This window comes from Aquarana catesbeiana, linkage group LG09 (assembly GCF_042186555.1).
Source record: "Aquarana catesbeiana isolate 2022-GZ linkage group LG09, ASM4218655v1, whole genome shotgun sequence".
In the NCBI taxonomy this organism is placed as follows: domain Eukaryota; kingdom Metazoa; phylum Chordata; class Amphibia; order Anura; family Ranidae; genus Aquarana; species Aquarana catesbeiana.
In genome coordinates this window covers 103,802,771-103,826,532 of record NC_133332.1, presented here as the reverse complement: position 1 = coordinate 103,826,532, position 23,762 = coordinate 103,802,771, and the positions used below count along the sequence as shown (strand labels likewise).

Here is a 23,762-nt window from a genome sequence, read left to right as displayed (position 1 = left end):
TACAATCGCTCGCTGAGCAGAAAGATATAGTTATCCGCCCCGCCGACAAAGGGGGGGGGTTTGGTCATTTTGAGTAGGGACTATTACCAGTTGGAGATGAGTCGCCTGCTTTCTGACCATGATACCTATAGGATCCTTAGTAAAGACCCTATGTTAATATATAAGGACGAACTGCATGCAATTATAGAGGATGGCAGGGATCAAAAAATCCTCACAAAGAAGGAAGCAATGTATTTGGATCCTTTGTTTTGCAGAACCCCTGTGATTTATTTTCTGCCCAAAATACATAAGGACATCACCAATCCCCCGGGTCGACCCATTTTTAATGGGATCGACTCAGTGTCAGCACGTCTTGGGCAATACATTGACGTTTTTTTGCAACCATTAGTGACTAAAACCCCTGCATACCTCAAAGACACTAAGCATGTCATACAGATTTTGGAAGGTCTTGAGTGCTCATCACCCACCTTTTTGGTTACAGCAGATGTTAGCTCTCTGTATACCATTATTGGTCACAGAGATGCTATGGCGTCTGTTGAATGGGCTCTAGCTTCTTCTTCATTGTCTGGGAGACATCAAGAATTTCTATTGATTTGTTTGAATTTTTGTTTAACCAAAAACTATTTTTGGTACAATAGGGATTTTTATTTGCAGACAAGGGGAGTTGCTATGGGGGCCCGTTTTGCTCCCAGTGTGGCCAACTTATTTATGGCCCACTGGGAGGAAGAGGCAGTATTTGCCAATAGACCCCCTGAGCTCATCTGTTACCGTCGTTTCATTGACGATCTTATCCTGATATGGAGAGGTGATAGGGATAGGGGGGCGTGGCCGGACGTGATACAGGGAGGACGTGTGTATGCTGAGCTCCGTCCAGGCATCTTCCATCCATTGCCATCCCTGCTCTATTTCCCTTGGGAAAAAACCCATCTATTGCTGGGAACGTCCCCAACCCTCTCCGCTGCAGATCCGGCTGGATCTTGCTTCAAATCAGGCAAATCTGAGCTTTTTTAGGCCTCCTGCCTGCCCTGGACTGTGAACTACCGCCGCCATATTGAGGCCTGCGGCCTGTCCGGAGCCTGGCGCTCGCCTACGCCGCAGACCGGGGGACGAACGGATCCTTCCCTGGGAACCTCCCGACCGGGACATCCGAGCTACCACCGAGAGGAGGCAGACACCCACAGTGTGAGGGAGAGCCGAGCGGGATCCTCTCCTTCCATCCCGGACCCCCCCCGCGGCCTGCTGCCACTTCTGGGCTTCTCCACCGGCCATCCTGGACTCTGTGAGTACAAGGGCTGTCGCCCGAGCCTTCTTCTCTGCTGTACCTAACCTCAGAATCCCTGTACCTTAGGCCCGGGGGACCCGGTCCGGGCCCGGGAGAGGACCCCCCCCCGACCGGCCTCAGCCTTCAGGACAGGCCGCGGCTTCGGCCTAGTCCTGGAAGTCGGCGGCCATCTTGGTACTCCAAGTACCCCCACAACCTATTCCCTGCAGTTTAACCAACTACAGATCATTTGCAGACACCAAATTCTTTCATATACCTGCTAATCTCACAGCTGCCACCTCAGCACTCCCTGATCCTTAATGTGACCACCCCCAGACCGGCGTGCAGGGAAGCAGACATGTAAGAGGAGTCCTTTGATCCCCGTCTCTTTAAGAGATGCTCCTACAAAGCTAACAGTCCCCTATTAATCGCAGGAGCGATATCATAACAAGACATCAGACCCTTCCTAACACTGCATGGGGAAGATTGGCTTCCAGAAAGCAATATATAGAGGTTTTATCCCACCGCCAAAGTCGCAGACCCCTGACACCATGGAGCGATTTCTATATAAACAAAGATCCCCGACCCCCAGTGAACAACCGAGATCCTCGGACATTGCTGACCCACATACTCGGCCGGAAGACATGACCCAAGATGATAACAGGTCTCAATACTCCCAACACTCTCTTCCACCCGATCACCCCCTGGATGTAGTAACAGTAGCTGTCCTAGACACAAAGTTGAACTCATTACTACACGAATTAACCCGCAGTATTGCTAAAGAAGTGAGCAAAATAGCACATGAGTTACGGGGTGAAATTGACCAACTAGGTGAACGCACCAACACATTGGAGAACAAATTCGATGAACTGACCCAATATGTACATGTTCTCGAAGAGGACAACTCCAACCTGAAACATACAATCTCCCTACTTCAACTTCAACAGGAAGACCTGGAAAACCGTGAAAGACGCCAGAATCTGAGGATTAGGGGAGTCCCTGAGACGGTGAACGACAAGGAACTACGTCCCTACCTTTTAGGCCTATTCGTCACTTTAGCCCCACACATTCCGGACATTGACTATAAACAACACAAAATCCAGATATTCAACGATCTCTCCCCAATCACTTTGGCCAAAAGGCGCAGTTTCCGTCCTGTTACTACCCATCTACAAAACCATCAAGTTCCATACCGCTGGGGATTCCCCTTCCGCCTAACCGTTTCCAAAGATGGTGTTCAACATTCCCTGAGAGACCTTTACGAAAGCGAAGCCTTTATCCGCAATCTAGGTCTTCCCCCCCTGCCTGAGGAAGATTCTATACCCCAAGCTCCGAACCCCAAACCACTTTCCACACCAGCCAAAATTTGGACCCCAGTTCAACGAAGATCCCAGAAGAACTTCTCTACCCCACAACGAGCCAATCGTCACAGATATCCAACCTGATGTGACTTATTATTTTTTTATTTTTATTTTCTCAATTTTTCTGGCCATTTTTTCATGACCAGATAATATTTACCATGGTTATCCTAGTGGCCTCACAGTGGTCGGGTCACTTTGTTGAGAGGTCACACCTCTCACCGATGTCTTAGTTAGATGCCTTCTTGGGGGTTTCCCCACCCCCTTTTTTTGTTTTTTTTTTATATACTTTTTTGACATACACCAGCTTGTCTTAAGATTTATCTACCTGTTCATAATTACATGCCAAATACCTATGCTCCTCCTGTCTGTTTGTTTTCCCTTTTTTTTTTTTTTGTTTTTTTGTTTTTGTTTTACAAAAAACAGAGACGAGGATCTCCCCACCTCCTCCCCTCCTCCATCAAACCCTGCAGGCTAACATGCCCCCCCTCATGACCCAAGGCTTATGCCTGGGCAGCCTGAAATTTTTTCTCAGGCTTTTCAAAAATTATTTTTTCTTTTTTCTTTTTTTAACATTTTTCATCTTCTTATGCAATATAGTTCCTAATTTTTTTACTCCCTTTGGAGTTTACATATGCAGGTCTTTTTTCTTTTTTTCTCTTTTTGACCTATATATGTTTTTTCAGTCTTGTACTTACATCAATGTAACAATTGTAAGCAATGTTTGTCTTCAAATGTTTTTCTTTTTTAAGGATGCTCATTTATATGCTCTCAGCCTTTATACTACATTAGCACTTTCTTGGTTAGCCAAATATGGCCCTCAAAGTTTACTCTTGTAATGTTAAAGGATTGAATTCTATAGGCAAAAGGTGGCAGGCCTTAAAAGAATTTAAATCATCCAAAGCAGAGGTGATCATGGTTCAGGAAACCCATTTTAAGCCCAGTGGCTCCTTTAAGTTTGCCTCTAGACACTTCCCCGTAGCATATACTGCCTCTGATCCCTCTGGAAAAGCGGGAGTAGCAATTCTTATTAAACGCACAAGCCCAATAAAAATACTCTCCTCCTACCTAGATCCTCACGGTAGGTTCATATTCCTGAAGTGTAGTCACTTATCTACCTCTTTTTCCTTAATTAACATTTATGCACCAAATGTAGGACAAATCAGTTTCCTTGAAAAAGTTTTTGAGAAACTACAACCCTTCTCCCAGCCTTTCATGATCATGGGAGGCGACTTCAATGTGTGCATGTCCCCGACCAGGGACAGGAAAACTCTATTCCAAACCACCCCACAATCTTCCTCTAAGAAACTATCAACATCCTTTCGCAAACTAGTTAGATCCCATAATCTATTTGATTCTTGGAGGATAAAACACCCGACCCAAAAACACTATACATTTTATTCTCACCCCCACAAGTCTTATTCTAGACTAGATTACTTCCTTGTTACAGGCCCTCTATTGCCCTATGTAGTATCTTCTGAAATAAATCCTATTACCTGGTCGGATCATGCACCCATTGAACTCAATTTATTATTGACAAAGTCTTTTACTAAAACCTGCCACTGGCGCCTCAATGAATCCTTGCTTAAAAACCCTTTATCTCAAACCCAACTACAGCAGAAACTAACTGAGTTTTTCCAGCTTAATGATGGTTCTGTCCCGGAAATTTCCACCCTGTGGGAGGCCCATAAGGCCCTTTTTAGGGGTGAATGCATAGCTATAGGCTCACGCCTAAAGAAAGATTCTGTAAAACTCAAAAAGGATCTTATCACCCAACTGCAGACAGCGGAAGGAGCTTTGTTGACCTCCCCCACAGTGGAAAAACTGAGAAATGTCATCTCAATCCGAGATCGGATTAAGTCTTTCGATACGAATCAAATTTCTAAATCCATGTTGTGGGCCAAGCAAAAATTTTACGATTATGCAAACAAACCACATAGGATGCTAGTGAACAAATTAAAACCACGGCCCTTTCTATCTATACCCGACCACCTGATACAATCTGACGGCACCCCCACATACTGTCCGAAAGCTATGTCAAAGGTCTTTGGAGATTTTTATAAGCGGCTTTATAACTGTTTAGGTCCTGATTCACATCCTCAATTCTCACAATCAGAGTTTGATAAATTTATAAATTCCCTCCCGCTACCAAGGATCTCTGCTGACCATCTATCCTCCCTTAACTCTCCGATTACTGGGGAGGAAATAGGAGAGGTGATTAAAAATCTTCCAACCCACAAATCTCCGGGCCCTGACGGTCTCCCTTACATCTATTATAAAACCTTTACACATACTTTAACCCCCTATCTACAATCCCTATTCTCCTCCTTTTTTAAGGGATCCATCCCACATTCACAATTCTTACATGCCAATATAACGGTAATCCCTAAACCAGGGAAGGATCCTGCACTACCCGACAACTACCGCCCAATTGCTTTATTAAACTCAGATTACAAGATTTTCACTAAGATATTAGCCAATAGACTATCCCCACTTTTAACGCTCCTGATTCACAGAGACCAGGTAGGATTTGTACCCTCGAGACATGCTGGAGATAATACAAGAAGAACCATAGATCTGATAGACCTAATAAACAGAACTAAACGTCCCGCCTTAGTCTTGAGCTTAGATGCTCAAAAAGCTTTCGACCGTTTAAGTTGGCCCTTCATGTTCGCAGTCCTATCCCGATTTGGATTCTCAGGCCCCTTTATAAGAGCTCTACATACCCTATACTCCCTCCCTACGTCTCAAGTCCAGCTGTCCTCCTACATTTCGCAACGATTTACTCTCAGTAATGGTACGAGACAAGGCTGCCCTCTGTCGCCCCTATTATTTATATTAAGTCTAGAACCTTTAGCAGCAGCTATTAGATCCCATCCTAATATTAGAGGAATCCCACTACGACATCAGGACTACAAACTCTCTCTTTTCGCAGACGACATTCTGCTCACCATCACACACCCCGAGATTTCATTACCCTTCTTACACGAAACTCTATCCACATTCGGATCCTTATCAGGATTTTGTATTAATCAGACTAAAACAGAAGCTCTCCCCATCAATATACCCTCAGATACACTCAGCTCCTTACAAAACAGATTTAAATACAGATGGTGCCAGACTTCACTAAAATATTTAGGAATTCATCTTACCCCTTCATACCACTCTCTTTATCAAGCCAATTTCCCTCCTATGTTCGCAGAAATTGCTAAACTCCTACAACATTGGTCTTCCATCCCAATCTCCCTCCTAGGTAGGATTAACGTTCTTAAAATGTCGGTTTTGCCCAAATTATTGTACCTTTTTGAAACACTTCCGGTCCCAGTCCCTATGTCGCAGTTGAGAAATCTCCAGAGAAAGTGCCTTAACTTTGTTTGGAACAATGCATCCCATAGAATTGCTCAATCGGTAGTCCTCTCTCCTAGAGCTAAAGGTGGATTAGCCTCCCCCGATTTTATTAAATATTACTATGCTTCTCATCTTAGAGTGTTGACAACATGGACCTCAAGGAAGGCTGCAAATAGATGGGCCGAAATTGAAATGGGGATTACTGCCCCAGTACATCCATGCTATCTATTATGGCCTTCCTCAAAGAAATTCATACCCCAACTAAGGTCTCTGTGTCTCTCCCCGATGCTTTTTACGCTATCAATCTGGAAAAGATGTAGAGACAAATTTCACCTCTCCTTACCCTGCTCCCCTCTCCAGAATTTCCTTTTTAACCCAGAAATTCCGGACGGATTATCATATCTGCGAACAATTGCATGGACACACGCGGGGATGTTTCAGCTGCGACATTTAGTTCATCCAGTAACACATAAGCTTTTACCTTTTTCAGTCCTTAAAGAAAAACACACCCTACCGAAATCTACAGAATACTTCTACTTACAAATTAAACATTTTTTCCAATCCTGCTTTCCCTCCTTATCTTTAGAAAATCCCACTGCCTTTGAATTATTGTGTACAAATGGCCCATACGAACCAAACTTAATCTCATCCATATATAAAATACTCCAGACAACACCCCCTCTAAATGACTCCATACATAGATACATGACAAAATGGTCCAAAATGCTAAACAGATCAGTTTCATTAATTGATTGGGGTAAAATCTGGGAGTCAGCTTTTAAAGTTTCTAGATGTGTGGCACAAAAGGAGACCGCTATTAAGATAATATTTCTTTGGTACAAAACTCCTGAGTTGCTACATGCCCAAAATGCATCTCTTTCTAGTTTGTGCTGGAGATGTGGACGGTCCGTAGGTACGCACTTTCACATTTTCTGGGACTGTCATGTCTTAGGTACGTATTGGATTGAGATACAAAATCTATTACAGTCACTTTTCGCCACATCTATTCCATTAAAACCCATACATTTCCTGCTAGGTCTACCTTTTCCGGGTATTCCTAAACCACTACAGAGATTAGGGTCCTTTGTACTTTTGGCAGCAAAAAGAGCCATCCCTAGACTTTGGCTCTCCACCAACGCTCCCACTTTACACCATGTTCTCTCCATTATTACAGATATGCGTAAAATGGAACATTTAACAGCAAAAATTGAAGGTAAAACTCCCCAATTTGAAAAAATTTGGAAATCTTGGGATGATTCGAAATTTTCAAAATTTTCTTCTGTACCTTCCATTTCTGCTTCCTTTTGATTCCAACTTACACATCCTCTTGAGCATCCTTGTGTTTTGAATATGTAATTGAGATAGAAACATAGATACTGTATGGAATTATTTCTTTCTTAATATATGTCCCAATTCGGGAAGAAGCTGATTTCTATCTATACAGATATTCTCACTATGCTTCTATACAATGTTTGCACTAATTTTATTTTGATTGTTTATATGTAAATTGTCATGACTTTTCCTTATACTTTTTGTTATGATGATTTATATTTGTTGAAAAATTATTGAAAAATAAAAAATTTATAAAAAAAAAAAAAAAATGTAGTTTTTTATATCCTTCCTTTGGAGAAGAGTGATGTCCTTGCCAAAGGGAGCTTTTCTTGATGAGAATGCTGTGTGTCTGGTTTGAGGCCTCAGGGATGGAGCCTGGGTCTAGATGGTATTGCCATGTTGGACTTAAGATTTGCTGCTAGAGTAATCACTGGAACAGAGATACACCCAAACCTCTTGTCTGTGGCTGATGTGCTTGAGTAGTTCTGTGTGATACTTCTGAATGCTGAGACCCAGCAACCTCTAGCCAAGAAGTTGTAGGAGCCTCATGTGAGTTTTGGGCAATCCACCTCCATTGTCCTCCTCTTCTACTAAATTCAAGTGAAGTTTTAAAAACTTTTCAAGTTTGGACCTACTTCCTTAAAGAGTAAGTTAGCATGATCTATCCTGGGGACTAGGAATGTCCTGTGTGGGAGTCCCTCTTGTATTTAAAAGATCCCTTTAGCTGAAAACACAAGAACTTAAGAATATCAGGAAAGCTGCTGTAAACTCCCATTTGATCGGGACTCAAGATCCCCTGTTACCCAGATGTTGCTACAATGTTAAAACGTTTGTTACCCCAACACTTCATATTCCTGATATGTGCCTGCTGTACCATGTACTTGTATGAGAACGTATCCTGTTCTCTTTGTATTGCTTCCTTCATGTGAAATCCCTGGTGTTCCTGCTAGTTCCTCTGCTGTCCAATTAAAGACTGACCACCCTAAGCAGGACAACACATTGTGGTCAGTTCTCTAGCTATGCTGGGAACTCAGCCTGCTCCCCTCCAATGATCAGATTTTTCCTGACATGCCCCTGTTGCACAGCCGTTCACTGGCAAGCTCAGTGTACTGCTGCTTCTCCTCCCCCAGCTCTTATGCAGCTGAGAACAGAGGGAATGTGATCACTTATAAAAAAGGGAAAACCTATAATATATATATATATATATATATTTTTTTTTATATCTATACAAACATGTTTTGCCTTTCATTTCTATTTTAAACTGAATAGGTTGTTTTACAAGGTGATCGTTTACTTTAAGATGTAATGGCTGTGAGGTAGGGATCAAAGCACATGATCTCCTTTCCCAGAACTTAGTTACATGTATATAAATTTCCAATTTTTTTGGGCTGTTTGCCAGGAGATCAGTTTTACGGTGTACCTACCCTTTCTTCTAAAACTGTTCCTAAGAAGAGGTACCGCAAGATGTCCACTAGTGTTATTGTAGCCTTATAATAACTGCATATAATGTTTACCTGGTTAGTCAGCTGCATTGTGTGATTAGGGAGAAAAGTTCTGTCAAACATTAAGTCTATTTCTGTCATCAGTGTAATCCCCTTCTGATCATTAAATGCATTCCTGAAAATCAAGAAAACACTTTAGCTTTTCTTAAATGGATCGATAAAAAATGCTATATTTAAAAAACATTATCAGTATAAATATCAATGTAAAATTAGAGTAAATCAGGTAAAGTGGAAGCCCATGCTAAAACTAAAATCCCTGCATCTATAGACACCCACAATCTAACCCATCTAGCCCTCTAAAGAAAAACATAGTATACATACTTTTTCTGAAGCCGATCTGACCCGATCTCCAGCGGCGGAAGCTCTGCAGAGGACATGGCCGACAACAGCAGTGAAATTAATGGGAAGTGACGTCACCCATAGACTTACTATGGGGCTTCCGTTGTCGGACGTGTCCTCTGCACCCGCCTCCACCACGAAGCCGCGGCTGACAGCTCAGCATGGAATCAGGTCGGATCAGCTTCAAAAAAGGTATGTACTGTATACTGATTTTTTCTTTACAGGGCTAGATAGGTTAGTGTTAGATCGTGGGTGTCTATAGATGCTGGGATTTTAGTTTTAGCATGGACTTCCACTTAAAGTACAGATCTTCCGCATGGGAAAATACAGAACTGGAGGCATGTTTAAACCCTACTCTTTTTCAGTCTGCTCCAATCTGTTCATATTCAGGCAAATCCCATTTTACTGGCATATAGTCCAAAAAATCTGAAATATCTTTCCAGTATAAGATAATTAGAGGCTGTGTGTTTTCTGAAATGTTTAGTTTGTGCCTGGAAACAAATTTCTTGCAATAAACATCACTAAAACAAACATTTTACGCTACAATTAACATTCTTAAAGTGATACTTAAAGTCAGGTTTTTTTTTTCTTTCAAAATAATAAACATGTTATACTTACCTGCCTTCTGTAGTGGTTTTGCACAGAGCAGCCCAAATTCTCCTCTTCTCTGATCCCTTGCTGGTGCTCCTGGCCCCTCCCTCCTGTCGCATGCCACCACAGCAAGCAGCCTGCTATGGGGGCACTCGAGCGGAGCCGTAGCTCCATGTGTACATTCAGACATGGAGCTGTGCTTCAGCCCTGCCCCCTCTCTCTCCTGATTGGCTAACTGGCTTTGATTGACAGCAACGGGAGCAAATGGCACTCAGACAGCCTGTGCACTCATGCACATCACTGGATAGAGATGGGGCTCAGTTAAGTATTAGGGGGGCTGAGGGGGGATGCCACACACAGGTTTTTTTTTTATCTTAATGCATAAAGATGCATTAAGATAAAAAATCTTTTGCCTTTACAACCACTTTAAATATGGAGAGTCTTTATATAACGTCCATGTTTGTTGTTCACTTAACCTTCTGTAAAGCTGTGACAAAAAAAAGGTGTTGCCCCCCTGCCTTAAATAGGAGTGTCTAAATTTAGTTCTGCATGGCTGTAGTCAGCCAAAGCTAATCTGCTCCCGTTGCTGTCAATCAAAGCTAGTTAGCCAATCTGTGATTTGCTCTGTTTACCTTCTGAGAGTAGTTGGAACTTTCGCCTCTGGTATTATTGAGAGGTCCTATGGTAGGTATGAATTATTTATATATTTTCCCATCCCACTACTAGGAGTTTCCAGTGGTGCATTATGGGGAAAAAAGCATAAATATTTTGGTTGGCTAATGCAAGGTTCTTCCTCCCTGACTGCTGCCAGGGGAGGCTGCGTGTGTTAGAGCTGCTGATTTAGGCTTGCCTAGCCTGAAGGCAGGTGTGGGAAGTAATGAGGCCTGGAGCTGCTGAGCTTTCATTGGATTTAGGATGAAGTCCCATGGATGCTGGTTGACCAGCCTTAAAGGCACTTTTCCCTGTGATGTGATTCATGGAGTACCAGAGTTCTGCTTTAGTCTTGAGCGTTCTGAAACCCCCAACCCTCTCCCTCATTTGACTGTGAGTAATAAAACCCTTTTTGTTGCACCAAAAAGTGACTGGCACCTATTTTTATACATGTCCCACCATGCCTAAAAGACCTACCCCTGAGGTGAAATGTCAGCCCACCCTGTCTCTGGGGGGGGGGGGGGGGGGGTCGCCATGCTTCCAGAGGTCAGGGGGTGCTACAAAAGGGAAAAATGAATTGCTAAAGTCCACAGAGAAATAGAAGGATAAAATCATTACATTTTAATACTTATCTGCCTAAGAGCATCTACAGACCCCTTAGAACAGGGGTCTCAAACTGGTGGCCCTCCAGCTGTTGCAAAACTACAAGTCCCATCATGCTTCTGCCTGTGAGAGTCATGCTTGTAACTGTCAGCCTTGCAATGCCTCAGGGGACTTGTAGTTTCGCAACAGCTGGAGGGCCGCCAGTTTGAGTCCCCTGCCTTAGAAAGATTCAAACAGTCCAGTCAGTTATGCGATAAAATGGAGAGAGAGGCCTTTAGCTGGGATGTTTGCCAAGTACCCACCTACTCCTTCTCTACTTCTCTCACAGGACAAACAATTATTTGTTTGGAAATGTGTGGGGTCTCTCTATGTATATAAAACATTCTGACCTGAACTATGGAAGCTGTACCCAAACAGTCAAGCAGAAGACAAAAGGACTAGTCACTAGGGTTGTCCCGATACCACTTTTTTAAGACCGAGTACAAGTACCGATACTTTTTTCCTAGTATTCGCCGATACCGATTACCGATACTTTTTTTAAATGTCATGTGACAGTGGCATGTGTGTCAGTAGTTTTTTGTTTTTACAATTGTATTTTTTACAAATTTGTAAAAATTATTTTTTACAATTAATTTTGTTATGTGTTTTTTACAATGCGTTCTTTTTATAAGGGGGGGGGGGGGGGGGGGGCAGTGGACAGTTTCAGTGTGTTTTTTATTTTATTTTTTATTATTTTTTGCAATTAATTTCTTTTTATTATTTATTGCAATTCTTTTTTTTATTATTATTAGCCCTGTTGGGGGCTTTGGGAAGATATCAAGGGGTCTTAATAGACCCCTGACATCTCCCCTTTGAGAGAGGGAAAGGGACTGAGGACACATGTTTCCCAGTCCCCTTCTCAGCAGCCTCAGCTGCACTGAAAATGAATGGAGAGGAGACAGAGGCTCCTCTCCATTCATAAACTGAGACATCATAATCACAGGTTACGATGTTTCAGTTATGTGAAAGGACAGAGTCAGTGATCACTGACTGTTCATTCGCAAAAGGAAGGAGCTAGATTTACTGGCTCCTATCTCCGCTCTCCATCCTGAAAGATCGAGGGGGACACGGAGAAGAGCGGAGGGGGACAGAAAGGTGGAGAACGGAGGGGGACTGAAAGGAGGGGGACACGGAGGAGAACGGAGGGGGACAGAAACGAGAACAGAGGGGGACAGCAGCACGGAGGGGGACAGCAGCACGGAGGGGGACATTGAGGGGGACAGCAGCAGAACAGAGGGGGACTGAAGGAGGATACAGGGACAGTCAGAGGTGATCGGTGCAGCTTTGGGGGCAGTTACAAGCACTGATCACCGCTGTGTAGATTTCACTATAGCAGCTGAAAGCGGGGGGAGAGAGAGAGAGAAGCGGAGAAAGGGCTGTCAGGCTTTATTGAAATCTATACAGGGTGATCGGTGCTTGTAACTCCTCCTCCGCACGATCACCCTGACTGCCCAGGTATTGGGTGAAGCATTGGAGCATTTGCCCGAGTACAAGCAAATGCTCGGTATTGGTACCGATACTAGTATCGGTATCAGGACAACCCTACTAGTCACCAGTATCAGCTGTGGTCTCCCTGAATTTTCATATCCTGTACTACACTGTGTGTCAATGTAGAGTTGCCCATCTTGGTGTTGGACTTTGCTTCCTCGGGCAAATTCTCATGATAGCTGGTAGTCTCATGACTGAGGAAGGAATAATAAAACAGCAGTAGTTTGGAAAGCCCATGTAGGCAGGTGAAGTATACTTTCTCCACTGCAGGTGGTGCTCTTCCACAGCGGCACTGCAACTGGAGAGAAAGTCAAGAAGAACTTGGTTCCTCTATGGTTTTTCTGGGTCACTGGGGAGCTATCCTATTAGATGCTGCTGCCCCATGTGACTCTAGCAGCCATCTTGGGTCCAGAAGAGCCTTTTTAAGGCTGTGGCTCCCAGGCTTGGGGCGCATTTTGCGAGTTGGTAGATTAGGAACAGGTACCCTACCTGGTAGGGACAGAACTAGCGTCAGGGAAAGGTTCCCGGCTTGGCTGTCTTCCCAAGGGTTATTTGTGAACTGTCTATGCATTATTTCAATATAAGTCCTTTCATTGCACCAGGACTGAGTGTGTTATTGCCGCCGCACCGCCCTGCATCCCACCTATACCCAGATTCACTGAAAGAGTTAAGTAGAAACAGGGACATCCTTGCAACAAGATCTCAAGCAAAAACAGTGAGCAGCACAACAGAAACATCATCAAATCTCACTTTAAATGCATATTGTCATTTTTAAAGAGGAATTACAGGTAAAATATGAATTTTGGTTAGGCAAAGAAAACATTTTTGAGTTTAGGTTCATTGTAGAGTATAAAATCCAAAAATATGTCCAAAACTTTTTCTAGTTTTTATTAGACAATGGGTAGGACCTGTCAGGTGGTCTTCTAATCAAATCTAGAACTAGGAGCTTTGTAATTTGAATAGGACTGTCACATGGGGCTTGGGAAGGAGTCTATAAGCAGGAGTTTATAACCTTGTATAAAAGGGAGAGAGGGGAGGCACCACCAGAGTGCAGTATTAAAATGGCATTTATTGCACAAATATTAGAAAGAAATTATGTTCATGCTTGTCAAAAGTTTCAGTCTCACGGTCACTGCCATCCTACAGGCTCCACGGGCAGTCCAAGTAGGCTGAAAGAGGTTGTGGAGAGGCTGGGTGCCAGATGGATACAAGGAAGTGCACGCTAACCAGAATGGACCTCAGAAGCGAAAGTGACATCACCAGAAAAGGCGGGAGCGAGACTGTCCTAGTGCAGGTTATGCACTCAGAGCTCACAGCTCCTCCTGCGTCTGGTATGGATTTTAAGGGGAACCCCCACACCAAAAAAAACTGTGTGGGGGTCTCCCCCAAAATCCATACCAGACCCTTATCTGGCAGGTCAGGAAAGGGGATGGGGACGAGCAAGCCCCCCACCCAAAGCACCTTGTCCCCATGTTGATGAGGACAAGGGCATCTTCCCGACAACACTGGCCGTTGGTTGCTGGGGTCTGCGGACGGGGACCTTATCAGAATCCGGAAGCCCCCTTTAACAAGGAGGCCCCAGATCCCGGCCCCCCCACCCTACGTGAATGAGTATTGGGTACACTGTACCCCTACCCATTAACCTAATGTAACAAAACGTCCTACACTCCACTTGAGTGCTTTCGTCATTCCTCCAGTCTGAATATAGATATTAGCTGCATATTACAACCAGTAACAAGGCAGGACTCATTTCGCTGCAAGCTGGAACATGAGCTGTTTTATTTGAAACACAGGTACACAGATAATACTCTGAACAATCCCCCACCTTTGCATTCCGAGCGGGGTTGACTGTCCAATCAGCAGGGAGAGCTGTTGGAGGAATCCCCCTCCCTCCCTCCTCACAGCAAACACACTTATACATCCTATAATATCCAAGGCAGACAGAAACAATAGGACAATGGAATACAACCACACCCCAAACAACTCAACAAGGCAAAGAGTACACAACAAAATGAGACAATATACAAAAAAACAAAAAAAAACAAATTATATATATATATATATATATATATACACACACACACACACATACACACACACATACACACACACATACACACACAAACATTCCAGTGTGGTTGTACAGGGAGTCAGATTAGTACAGATCAGACTGGATTTCTTGGTCACCTTGTGCCCCTATTAGAGACACAGGGTGAGCTGAAACAAGGGTTTCCCAACCTCCCCAAGGGATTCTGGGTTCCACAGGCCACCCGTCCAAAGTGACTCCCGTCACACCTAAAAAAGTGTAAAAAATAAAACAGTACACAGGTTTTTAAAGTAATTTATTAGGCAGCTCCGGGGTTTCTTCCGACCTCTTCTCCCCTCTCCGGCTCTTCTCCCTCTTCTGGCGATGTCTTCTGCCTCTGACGGTTCTTCTCCGCTCTCCACTGATGTCTTCTAGGGAAGGTCCCCACTGCTGCCTACTGATTTTATACAAAGCGCTTTTTCATCTAATACCTTGTTGTTGTTTCATTTTAATAAATGTTATTGTTTATTACGGAATCACGCTATGTGGCCCCTTTTTGTTTTCTCCTCTACCATCTTTGCCCCTATGGATTTCTGAGAGACCATTCCCTACGTGTCTGCATTGGAGTGTGAGCGGGATATCTCCAACCTACAGAAACCAGTATTACCTTTATTCATACATCGTATAGAAGCCTGTTTGACACGCAGAGCGTATGCCCTGGCAAATTCAAACGTTCAGGTAAGCCCCCCTCTGTTTATGGTGGTGGTCTAATCACAGTCACTTATACTTCCAACGGATCTACACGTGTTTTGATTGGAACTTTTTGGGGTTTTATTTCACCTTCACATATTTGGATTACATCTAATTGCATTCTTGCGATTTCACACGCATCATTTGTATATGGACAATGTGTTTACTTTGTTATAATGTCACTCCACATGTGGTATTATCACTATTTCATTGTTATTTTCTACATATGGATACCACTTTTATTTACTCACTGCGTTTGTGTGCTATCAATTTATAATTCAATATTTTTTATTTAATTTTTTATTGATGTTTTTGGGTTTGTACCCATTCTCACATAGCGCTACACTTTATTTACATGTCTTCTAGCCCTGTCCGCCATCTTCTGCCTCGTCTTCTCCACTGTCTTTTCGCTCTTTTGCCAGATTTTCTCCGCTGTCTATTCCCTCTGTTCTTCTTCCGATGTTGACATGACGCTCTCCCGTTCTAATGCTGGGTGCGCTGTGTGCCACTACTTACATTTGCATGGGGCGGGGTCCCCCCCCCTGCCTCAAAGCACCCACCCCCCATGTTGAGAGCATGAAGCCTGGTATGGTTCATTGGGGGGGGGGTGCTCGCTCGTCCCCACACCCTTTCCTGACATGCCGGGCTGTGTGCTCAGATAAGGGTCTGGTATGGATTTTGGGGGAGACCCCCACGCAGTTTTTTTGGCGTGGGGATTCCCCTTAAAATTTATACCAGACCGAAGGGCCTGGTATGCTCTTGGAGAAGGAATCCATGCCATTTTTTTTTTTACATTTTGCGTGGAGTTTCCTTTCAAGATCATCAGAGCTCAAGTCGCATGGCAAAGTCGGATCAGTTAAGACGGCGATCCGACTTCAATGATATTCAATGGGCTGAATTAGGATCAAAGGCGGACCAAAGTAGTGCAGGGACTACTTTGAAGTCATACTAATATGAATGGTAGTCATTGGAAATCGTGGGGAACGACTTGTCATACGACTTTGCAGTCCCAAGTCGTAGGACAAGTGTGAAAGGGGCCTTAGACACACACTTGGGGTGGCTGCCTCCTATAGTTGTCATGTATGTTCTTAATGAGAATAATGGACTTTTTTTGTCAATATCAATTTCTTAAAAGGGACATACCATTTGGTGCGCCAGAACTTTTTAATTATTTTTTACTATAACCCTGATGAGTTCGTTTGGAACCAGCACAAACCCTGTTCTTTCCCTAGTCATCAAGCAAAATATCATGAAAACAAAGAAAGGTTAGTATAGCTAGGAGGATAGAAATGACCCTTTTACTTTGCCCTGCATTAGCAAGAGTGGAAAGAGTCAATTTACATGTATAAATGGTGCCATTTTCTAACACTTTACTGACTTAAGTACACTTCATAGATATGCAGCTACAGGCTGCTAGTATGAATGAGGTTATTTTATCTATTAGATTTTAAAATAAGGAATAATGCAGGGTAGGGCTGTAGGGATCTAAGGTCACAGAAATAAGGCAGAAGCAATGCTAATGCATCCTTTAAGATGAAACATGGGATGGAGTGAGTGAGTGTATGGAGAAGGAGAAAGGGAATCAGGCAGCAGCAGCAGCAACTAAATTGGAACGTTTTGCCCATACAGCTTCCCTGTCGCCCTCTAAGGGGGAGCACCAGCAGGCAGCGGCACAAGCCAAAACTCAGGTGGGGTCCGCATGAGATAGACGGAGTCAAGGACAAGGCCAGGTATCCTCAAACCCTACCACCCCATCCAGCAACAAAACCGTGAGTACTAAGGGGACAGGGGGAGGAAAAACAGGAACTGTATCAACAAAACCCGCGGCAGCTGGGGGCGGCCACTGCGGCTGGTCCTATTTTTGAGGATGGGGAGCCGATATTGAGGGATGTTCTCTCTGCCATTAATGCCTGCAAAGACTCAATTGTCAGTCTCGATAGTCAGCTAAAAAGTATTAAGGAGGAATTACTCTCAACGAGCCAGGTATTGTGCAAGACCATAGAGAGGACTACTGCCTTAGAAGAGAGACTAAGCACAGTCGAGGACAATTTATACCCACTAAAGCAAGAAATCAAGGGGTTACAGGAACAAATGGCCGCACAGGCTGCTAAACTCGATGAAATGGAAAACAGAAACCGTAGAAATTATGTGAGAGTGATAGGCCTACCAGAGAGGCGCGAGGGTCCCAATCCCATAGCTTTCCTTGAGGGGTGGTTTGGGGAAATTTTTGGGGCCACCACTTTTACATCACTATTCATGATTGAAAGAGCCCACCGAGTTCCTTTCAGGGCCCGTCAAATCGGGCGAATATATCATTCTACTGCTCTTGAAACTTGTTATTTATAATGACAAGGTGATCCTACTACAGAAGGCCAGAGAAATGAGGGTCATTATGTACAACGGGGCTAGGGTCTCATATCCAGACTTTTCGCTGGATCTCCAGAAGCGTAGGGCGGAATTTATACTAATCAAGCAACCTTTGCAGAAATATAAGCTTGCATATGCTTTGCCGTACCCAGCACGTTTGCGGGTGACAGCATTGGGCGGAACTTTGTTCTTTGGCTCACCGCCTAAAGTGGAGCAGTGGTTGGAAGAAAACAAGAAGGACCTGTAGAAGATGTTGAACATGGAACTATTTTGATTGTGGGGGGGGGGGGGGGGGAGGGTGGATTGTGGATCGGTTGAGGTTTGTTATACCTTTTCAGGTTCGCTGGCCCCCCCCCCCCCCCTTATTTTTCTTTTTAGGGTTTTGATTGCACTATTATGGAAACATCACTGAAATATCACTGCTATATCATGGAAATAAGATTGTTTAGATTGGAGGGAGTGGAGGAGGGGAGGCACTTTTTTTGGTTGTATGTTTGTAAGTAGGGGAGTAAGAGAGCGTTTGGGGCTCCCATGGTTATGTTTTATATTGAAATCACAGGTTTGGAATATGAGAAGGGTAACATGGGAGAGGAATGGTAAGGTCACAGGTGAAGCCCTTAGGGTTGGCCCAGATGGGCATGGGGGGGGGTGGTTTTTGGTGGTGGGGATGGGAGCAGGGTGAGGGTTAAGAAACACATACCACTAACATTAGTATATTGGAAGGCACAAATTGAGAGAGAGGGGAAGGATATGGAGAGAGAGGGAGAAATACACAGATTGGAGAATTCACCTGAGATTGAGAGATGTGAGTGTGATTGTTAGGTTGACCACTTTTTCATTTAATTTTGTGTTCGTTTCTAGTTTTTGTTATTTCACCATCCAAGAAAGGAGAGACAGTATAACCTCATGGAATGTCTGGGGCCTAGGGGATCCAATTAAGAAAGCTATGGTCCTATCGGCATTAGAGGGGAGTGGGCCCAGACTACTTTGCCTGCAGGAGACGCATTTGACCAATGACACTGCGACACAATTCTGCAGTCGGAAGTTCCAAGACCAAGACCAATACCATTCGGTCCATTCCTCCTATTCAAGGGGAGTGAGTGTTTTGGTTGGGAGAGAAGTGGCATTCTCCTGCAGGGAGAGTTGCATTGACGAACAGGGCCGATATATTTTTCTGCTTTGCTCAATTGAAAACAAACTATTTGTGTTGGCAAATATTTATATCCCCCCCCATTCAAGCTAGAGGTTCTACATAAATTATTGGAGTTGGTGCTGGATAAAGCAGGAACCCCGATAATAGCGGTGGGTGACTTCAATGAAGTACTCGACAAGAGTAGACAGATTCCCATCAGGTCACAGGTCCAATACAGCAGGCAAGAATCGGCTATCCCGATTCCTAGAGGAAATGGCCTTGAGTGACATATGGCGAATGTGCTATCTGCAAGAAAGGCAGTATTCATGTTTTTCAAGCTCCTATCTCACTCTTTCTAGAATCGACATGGCCCTGGGTAATTGGGAGGCAATATCAACAATATGTAATATATAATAGTATGGTCCAAGAGGAGTCTCAGATCACTCCCCACTTGTGCTGACAATAAATGCTGGGGGCAAGACCCATTCTAGACAATGTAAAATTAGCACTTATTGGCTGGAATGGATTGGCAATTCTGGAGAAGTGGTGTCTAGACTAAACGAATTTGTACAAATCAATACAGGTACGGCACTGCCGGATGTGGTTTGGGACTCCTTGAAGGCCTCAGAGGCCTCCTGATCCAACAAGTGGCAAGAACGAAGGGGAAATCTAGAGAGTGTCAAGGGGATATTAGGAAAGAGGCGATACAGGCAGAGAAGCGATATGTCGAAGATCCAACCCCAGACAGGCAGAGGGAATGGCTAGATAAGCAACAAGTCTATAAAACGGCTATTACCAGGACGGAGAATAGACGAATATTTCAGAGGCAGTGTCATTTTGGAGAGGGGGAAAGGGTTGGTCGTATGCTGTCCCTCCTGATTAAATCTAATACTCCCCCCTCTACCGTTTCGGCGATCAGGACATCAAGCGGAGATATCAGTACCGATGCGATAGAGATAATGCAGGTATTCAGCGACTATTACAAGTCTTTGTATAAATCTAACAGGGGAGTAGGGGGTGAAATAATGGATGATTTTCTCCAGGGAATATCAATCCTGTCCTTGTCAGAGCAGGATAGAATAGATATGGAAGCACCAGTGACCTTAGAAGAGCTAAAACGGGCAGTGGATGCCCAGCCAAAAATCACCAGGCCCGGACGGGCTCCCAGTAGAAATATATAAAATATATGGCGAGGTACTACTCCCAGAACTGCTGAAAGCATTGGGATGGGCGTTAACCAACGGGAGACTCCCTACCTCAATGTTGTAAGCCACTATTATCGTAATACACAAGGAGGGGAAAGACCAACTGGATATCTCCTCCTTTCGCCCAATCTCATTATTATGCACTGATGTAAAAATCTTGGCTAAAGTCTTAGCAACCCGCTTAAATAGATGTATTCAAGGGTTGATACATCCGGACCAGTATTCAGAAGTGTTCCAGCTGGAGAGAGGGACGAGAGGGTTGCCCCCTGTCTCCCTTATTGTTTGCCCTTGCAATGGAACCCCTAGCAATTATGACTAGATCAAGGCTAGACATACAGGAGTTCCGGTGCCAGTTAAAAGAGGACAGGATAGCACTGTTCGCAGATGATGTCCTGTTTTTCCTTGGGGATATTGAAACCTCGTTAAATTCAGTGATACAAATGGTTGGTGAGTTCGGGCGACTTTACGGTCTGGTCATCAATTGGGATAAAGTCGGCTCTGTTACCGATTGACCCACTTAGCAATCAGATACTACTGGGAACTTCCCACCTGAAAGTAGTGGCCAAGTTGAAATATCTGGGTGTTTGGAGTACGAGTGATATAAATCAGTATGCCAACAATAACTTAGCCCCATTGCTATTGAAATTAAAACAAAAGGGAGACATTTGGTGCAGATTTCCCCTATCTGTTGCAGGGCGTTGTAATTTAATAAAGATGATATGGCTACCGCAGGTATTGTATCTGCTTCACAATTCTCCGACCTGGATAGGCCAGAAGTGGTTTAAGAAAATAGAATCCCTTTTTAGGGAATTAATTTGGAAAAAGGGCCAATCTAGGATTAGCTTGCAAACTTTGCAATTATGGATTAAAGAAGGTGGTATGGCGATTCCGCACCAGAGATTATATTTTTTGTCATCCCAGCTGCAGCACCTAGTGGGCTGTGGAACCCTAGGTGGTGGGAACTCTAATAATAGAATGATGATAATGGGGGTCCCACACAATACACTGGTGGAGGCACTAGAGGCAGACTCTTATTTACAGATGCCCGACGATAAAACTAGTTAGTAAAGTGTGTCAGCTAATGAAGGCACTAATGGGGTACAATGGGGTAACAGAATATACCCCTTTATGGCATAACAAAAACTTGGCTGAAAAAAGGGGTATAGAGAGACCCAGGGAATGGGAAAGGCAGGGCATTAGCCGTTTAATTCAGTTATATGAGGGTAACCTCATGAAGTAATTTTTATATCTAAGACAGGAATTTAACATATCAAACAAGGCGTTCTATAAATACCTGCAGATTAGGCATGCCATTCAAGTGCAGTTCAGGTCTCAAACTATGGAGTGGACCCAGATCCCCGTACTCCTAAAAATTATTAATTCAGCCTCAACTAAAGGTCTAATTTCCAAGTTGTATGCTAGTCTGGGGGATAGAATTATAAGTGGAGTGGGACCTCTTAAGAGTAGAGAGGGGTGGGAGAGAGACGTAGGGACAATAACTATGGTACAATGGGATAAGATTTTAGAACAAGGAGCCCTGGTCTCGATTTCCCCTTCGCAGAAAGTCTCTCACCTGTTCCTAATTCACAGAGTCTACTATACCCCCAAAAAATGTTTAAACTTGGATGGAAACAAAATGATGAGTGACCCAGGTATAAGGTGGCAGGAAATCTTATCCACTTGGTGTGGAAGTGTCCAAAGCTTTTTAGATATTGGGAGGAGATAATTGTTAGGATAAATAAAATCTTTAGGAGCTCATTAGAACCTGAGGCCAAGACATGCCTATTAGGGAGCTTGGAAGAAGATAGAGTCCTGCCCGGTACCACCGTAGCAGTGTTGAGATGTCTGTTTCAAGCGAGAAAATTAATTGCACAGAAGTGGCAGGCTCAGACCCCCCCCCCCCCCCCGACTGTGGAGAATTGGATTGAAACCATCAATTCAATGGTTTGGAGCAAGAGAGTGATGTATATTAGACAAGACAACCTCAGGAAGTTTGAGAAAATGTGGAGACCCTGGCTGGAGGACATGGGGTGTCCCTTATGAGGGGATAGGGCGAGCTGAGGAGAATTTTCTCCCGTTTACCACCATGCCCCTGTCTCCGCCTTTTTCTCTTTCCTATATCTTTTATCTGTCCATGGAAAGGATTTCCTCTTCGGCTAGATAATGATTGGGTGATGTGTGGTAGGGAGGTGGGATCCGGTCGGGAAGGAGGAAGGGAGAGGGAATATAGATTAACAATAATGTTCTTGCATTATACGAGATTATATATGGAAACTCATGATGCTGTATGCTTTTAATTTTTGCAATATGAAAAACAATAAAAAGAAAGAAAAAAAAATTAAACATATTAATTTGGATACAGAAGTGCCTCTGATGTTTTTTACCCCACCTCTTCCCGTTTAAGTTATATACGTGTAAAATCCAATATACAGATATCTAGCAGCTGTTAATGTCATGTGTAGTATGGGAAGGAAAAAGGTGGGGAAATGTCCTCTAGAGAGTTTAGAAACAGGATGTCTGCTAGCTTCAGTATTATACCAGAAAACTATCATATTTTGTTTTCTTGTGAACATGCATCCATCTAAGCTGCCCATGTTAATGTGTTTGTCACACTCAAAGTGAGGTATCTACACATTTTTCAATTAAAACATTTCATTTGCCAGTTATGTATGAGAGATTTTTGCTGCAATTTTCTTTGCTCAAATTCTGATACCAGAGAACACACTAAAGGAATACTCAATTAAAATATAACACTACAGAGAGAGTGCATGCACGGCCGGATGGAATGGATGTCTTTCTGAGCTGCTCCGCACACCCCCGGCAAATATAGCTGTATTAAGTGGCCCTGCACCTTGCCCACCGCATCTAACCGCCCGATCCTCCAGGGGTGAGGACCGGGAACATAGCGGATGCTACACTAGTCGCGTGGCAAGCCCCAGGGTGGCCCCCGCTACTCCTCCCGGGCTACAAGCAGGGAACCCAAGATGGCGACCGGCAGCAGCCATCCATAGAGGAGAAGCCGCCCTCACAGAAGAAGGCCACTAAACCTCTTGGACAGAGCAACCTTCGGAATAGCATCTCCATGCCTTCTCCAGCCACAGGTGAGCACACAAATACACGCTGCTCACCCCCTTCACCTCCTGGCCCTGCATGGTCTCCCTCAAGGCCCGCAACCCTGTCACACAGCCAAGAATCCCACACCTCCTCTGTTCTCGATAGATATGTGGCAGACATTTTTTGCAGCCAGTCCAGCAGCCAAGAGCTAGATCAGGACAATGTTACTGATCTCCCTGCTATTGCACCAGCTCAGCCACAGTATTCAGGAGACCCAATACTTTTAGCCCGCTTTGCAGACCTGCTACAAAGAACTGGCTAAGGCTACCAACAAACTGGCCCTAGACATAAAACAGGATTTCCAGGAGCTGGGGAACCGGCTGGAAAGCATTGAATAAAAAGTAGATGATACGGTTCACAGAGTGTCCCAAAATTCAAATATGATAACCGACTTACAAGATCGCCTTGAGGAAGCATACTCCAAAATTAACCATCTCAAAAATCGCGCCGGACGCTATAATTTTCGTATCAGGGCATTCCAGAAAATGTGAAAGATATCACCTCTGTCACTTCTTCACTAATGCAAGCGGCTGTACCTGACATTGATGACATTCATATGGAAATAGATCGTATCCAAAGGGCTCTGATCCCTCCAAAACCTGATGGCCCCCCAGAGATGTCATCGTAAAACTGCACTTTTTCCGGATTAAAGAAGC

At 44.0% G+C, this 23,762-nt stretch overlaps 1 protein-coding gene across 1 annotated transcript in view; it reads right to left on the bottom strand.

Annotated features, from left to right (window-relative positions):
* CYSLTR1 (cysteinyl leukotriene receptor 1) overlaps positions 1 to 23,762 on the bottom strand; it is a 185,729-nt gene that overhangs the window by 37,750 nt on the left and 124,217 nt on the right. Inside the window, 1 exon segment of the mRNA XM_073599111.1 lies at positions 8,814 to 8,916. Coding sequence (XP_073455212.1) covers positions 8,814 to 8,882 — 69 coding nt within the window. The 5' untranslated portion in view covers positions 8,883 to 8,916.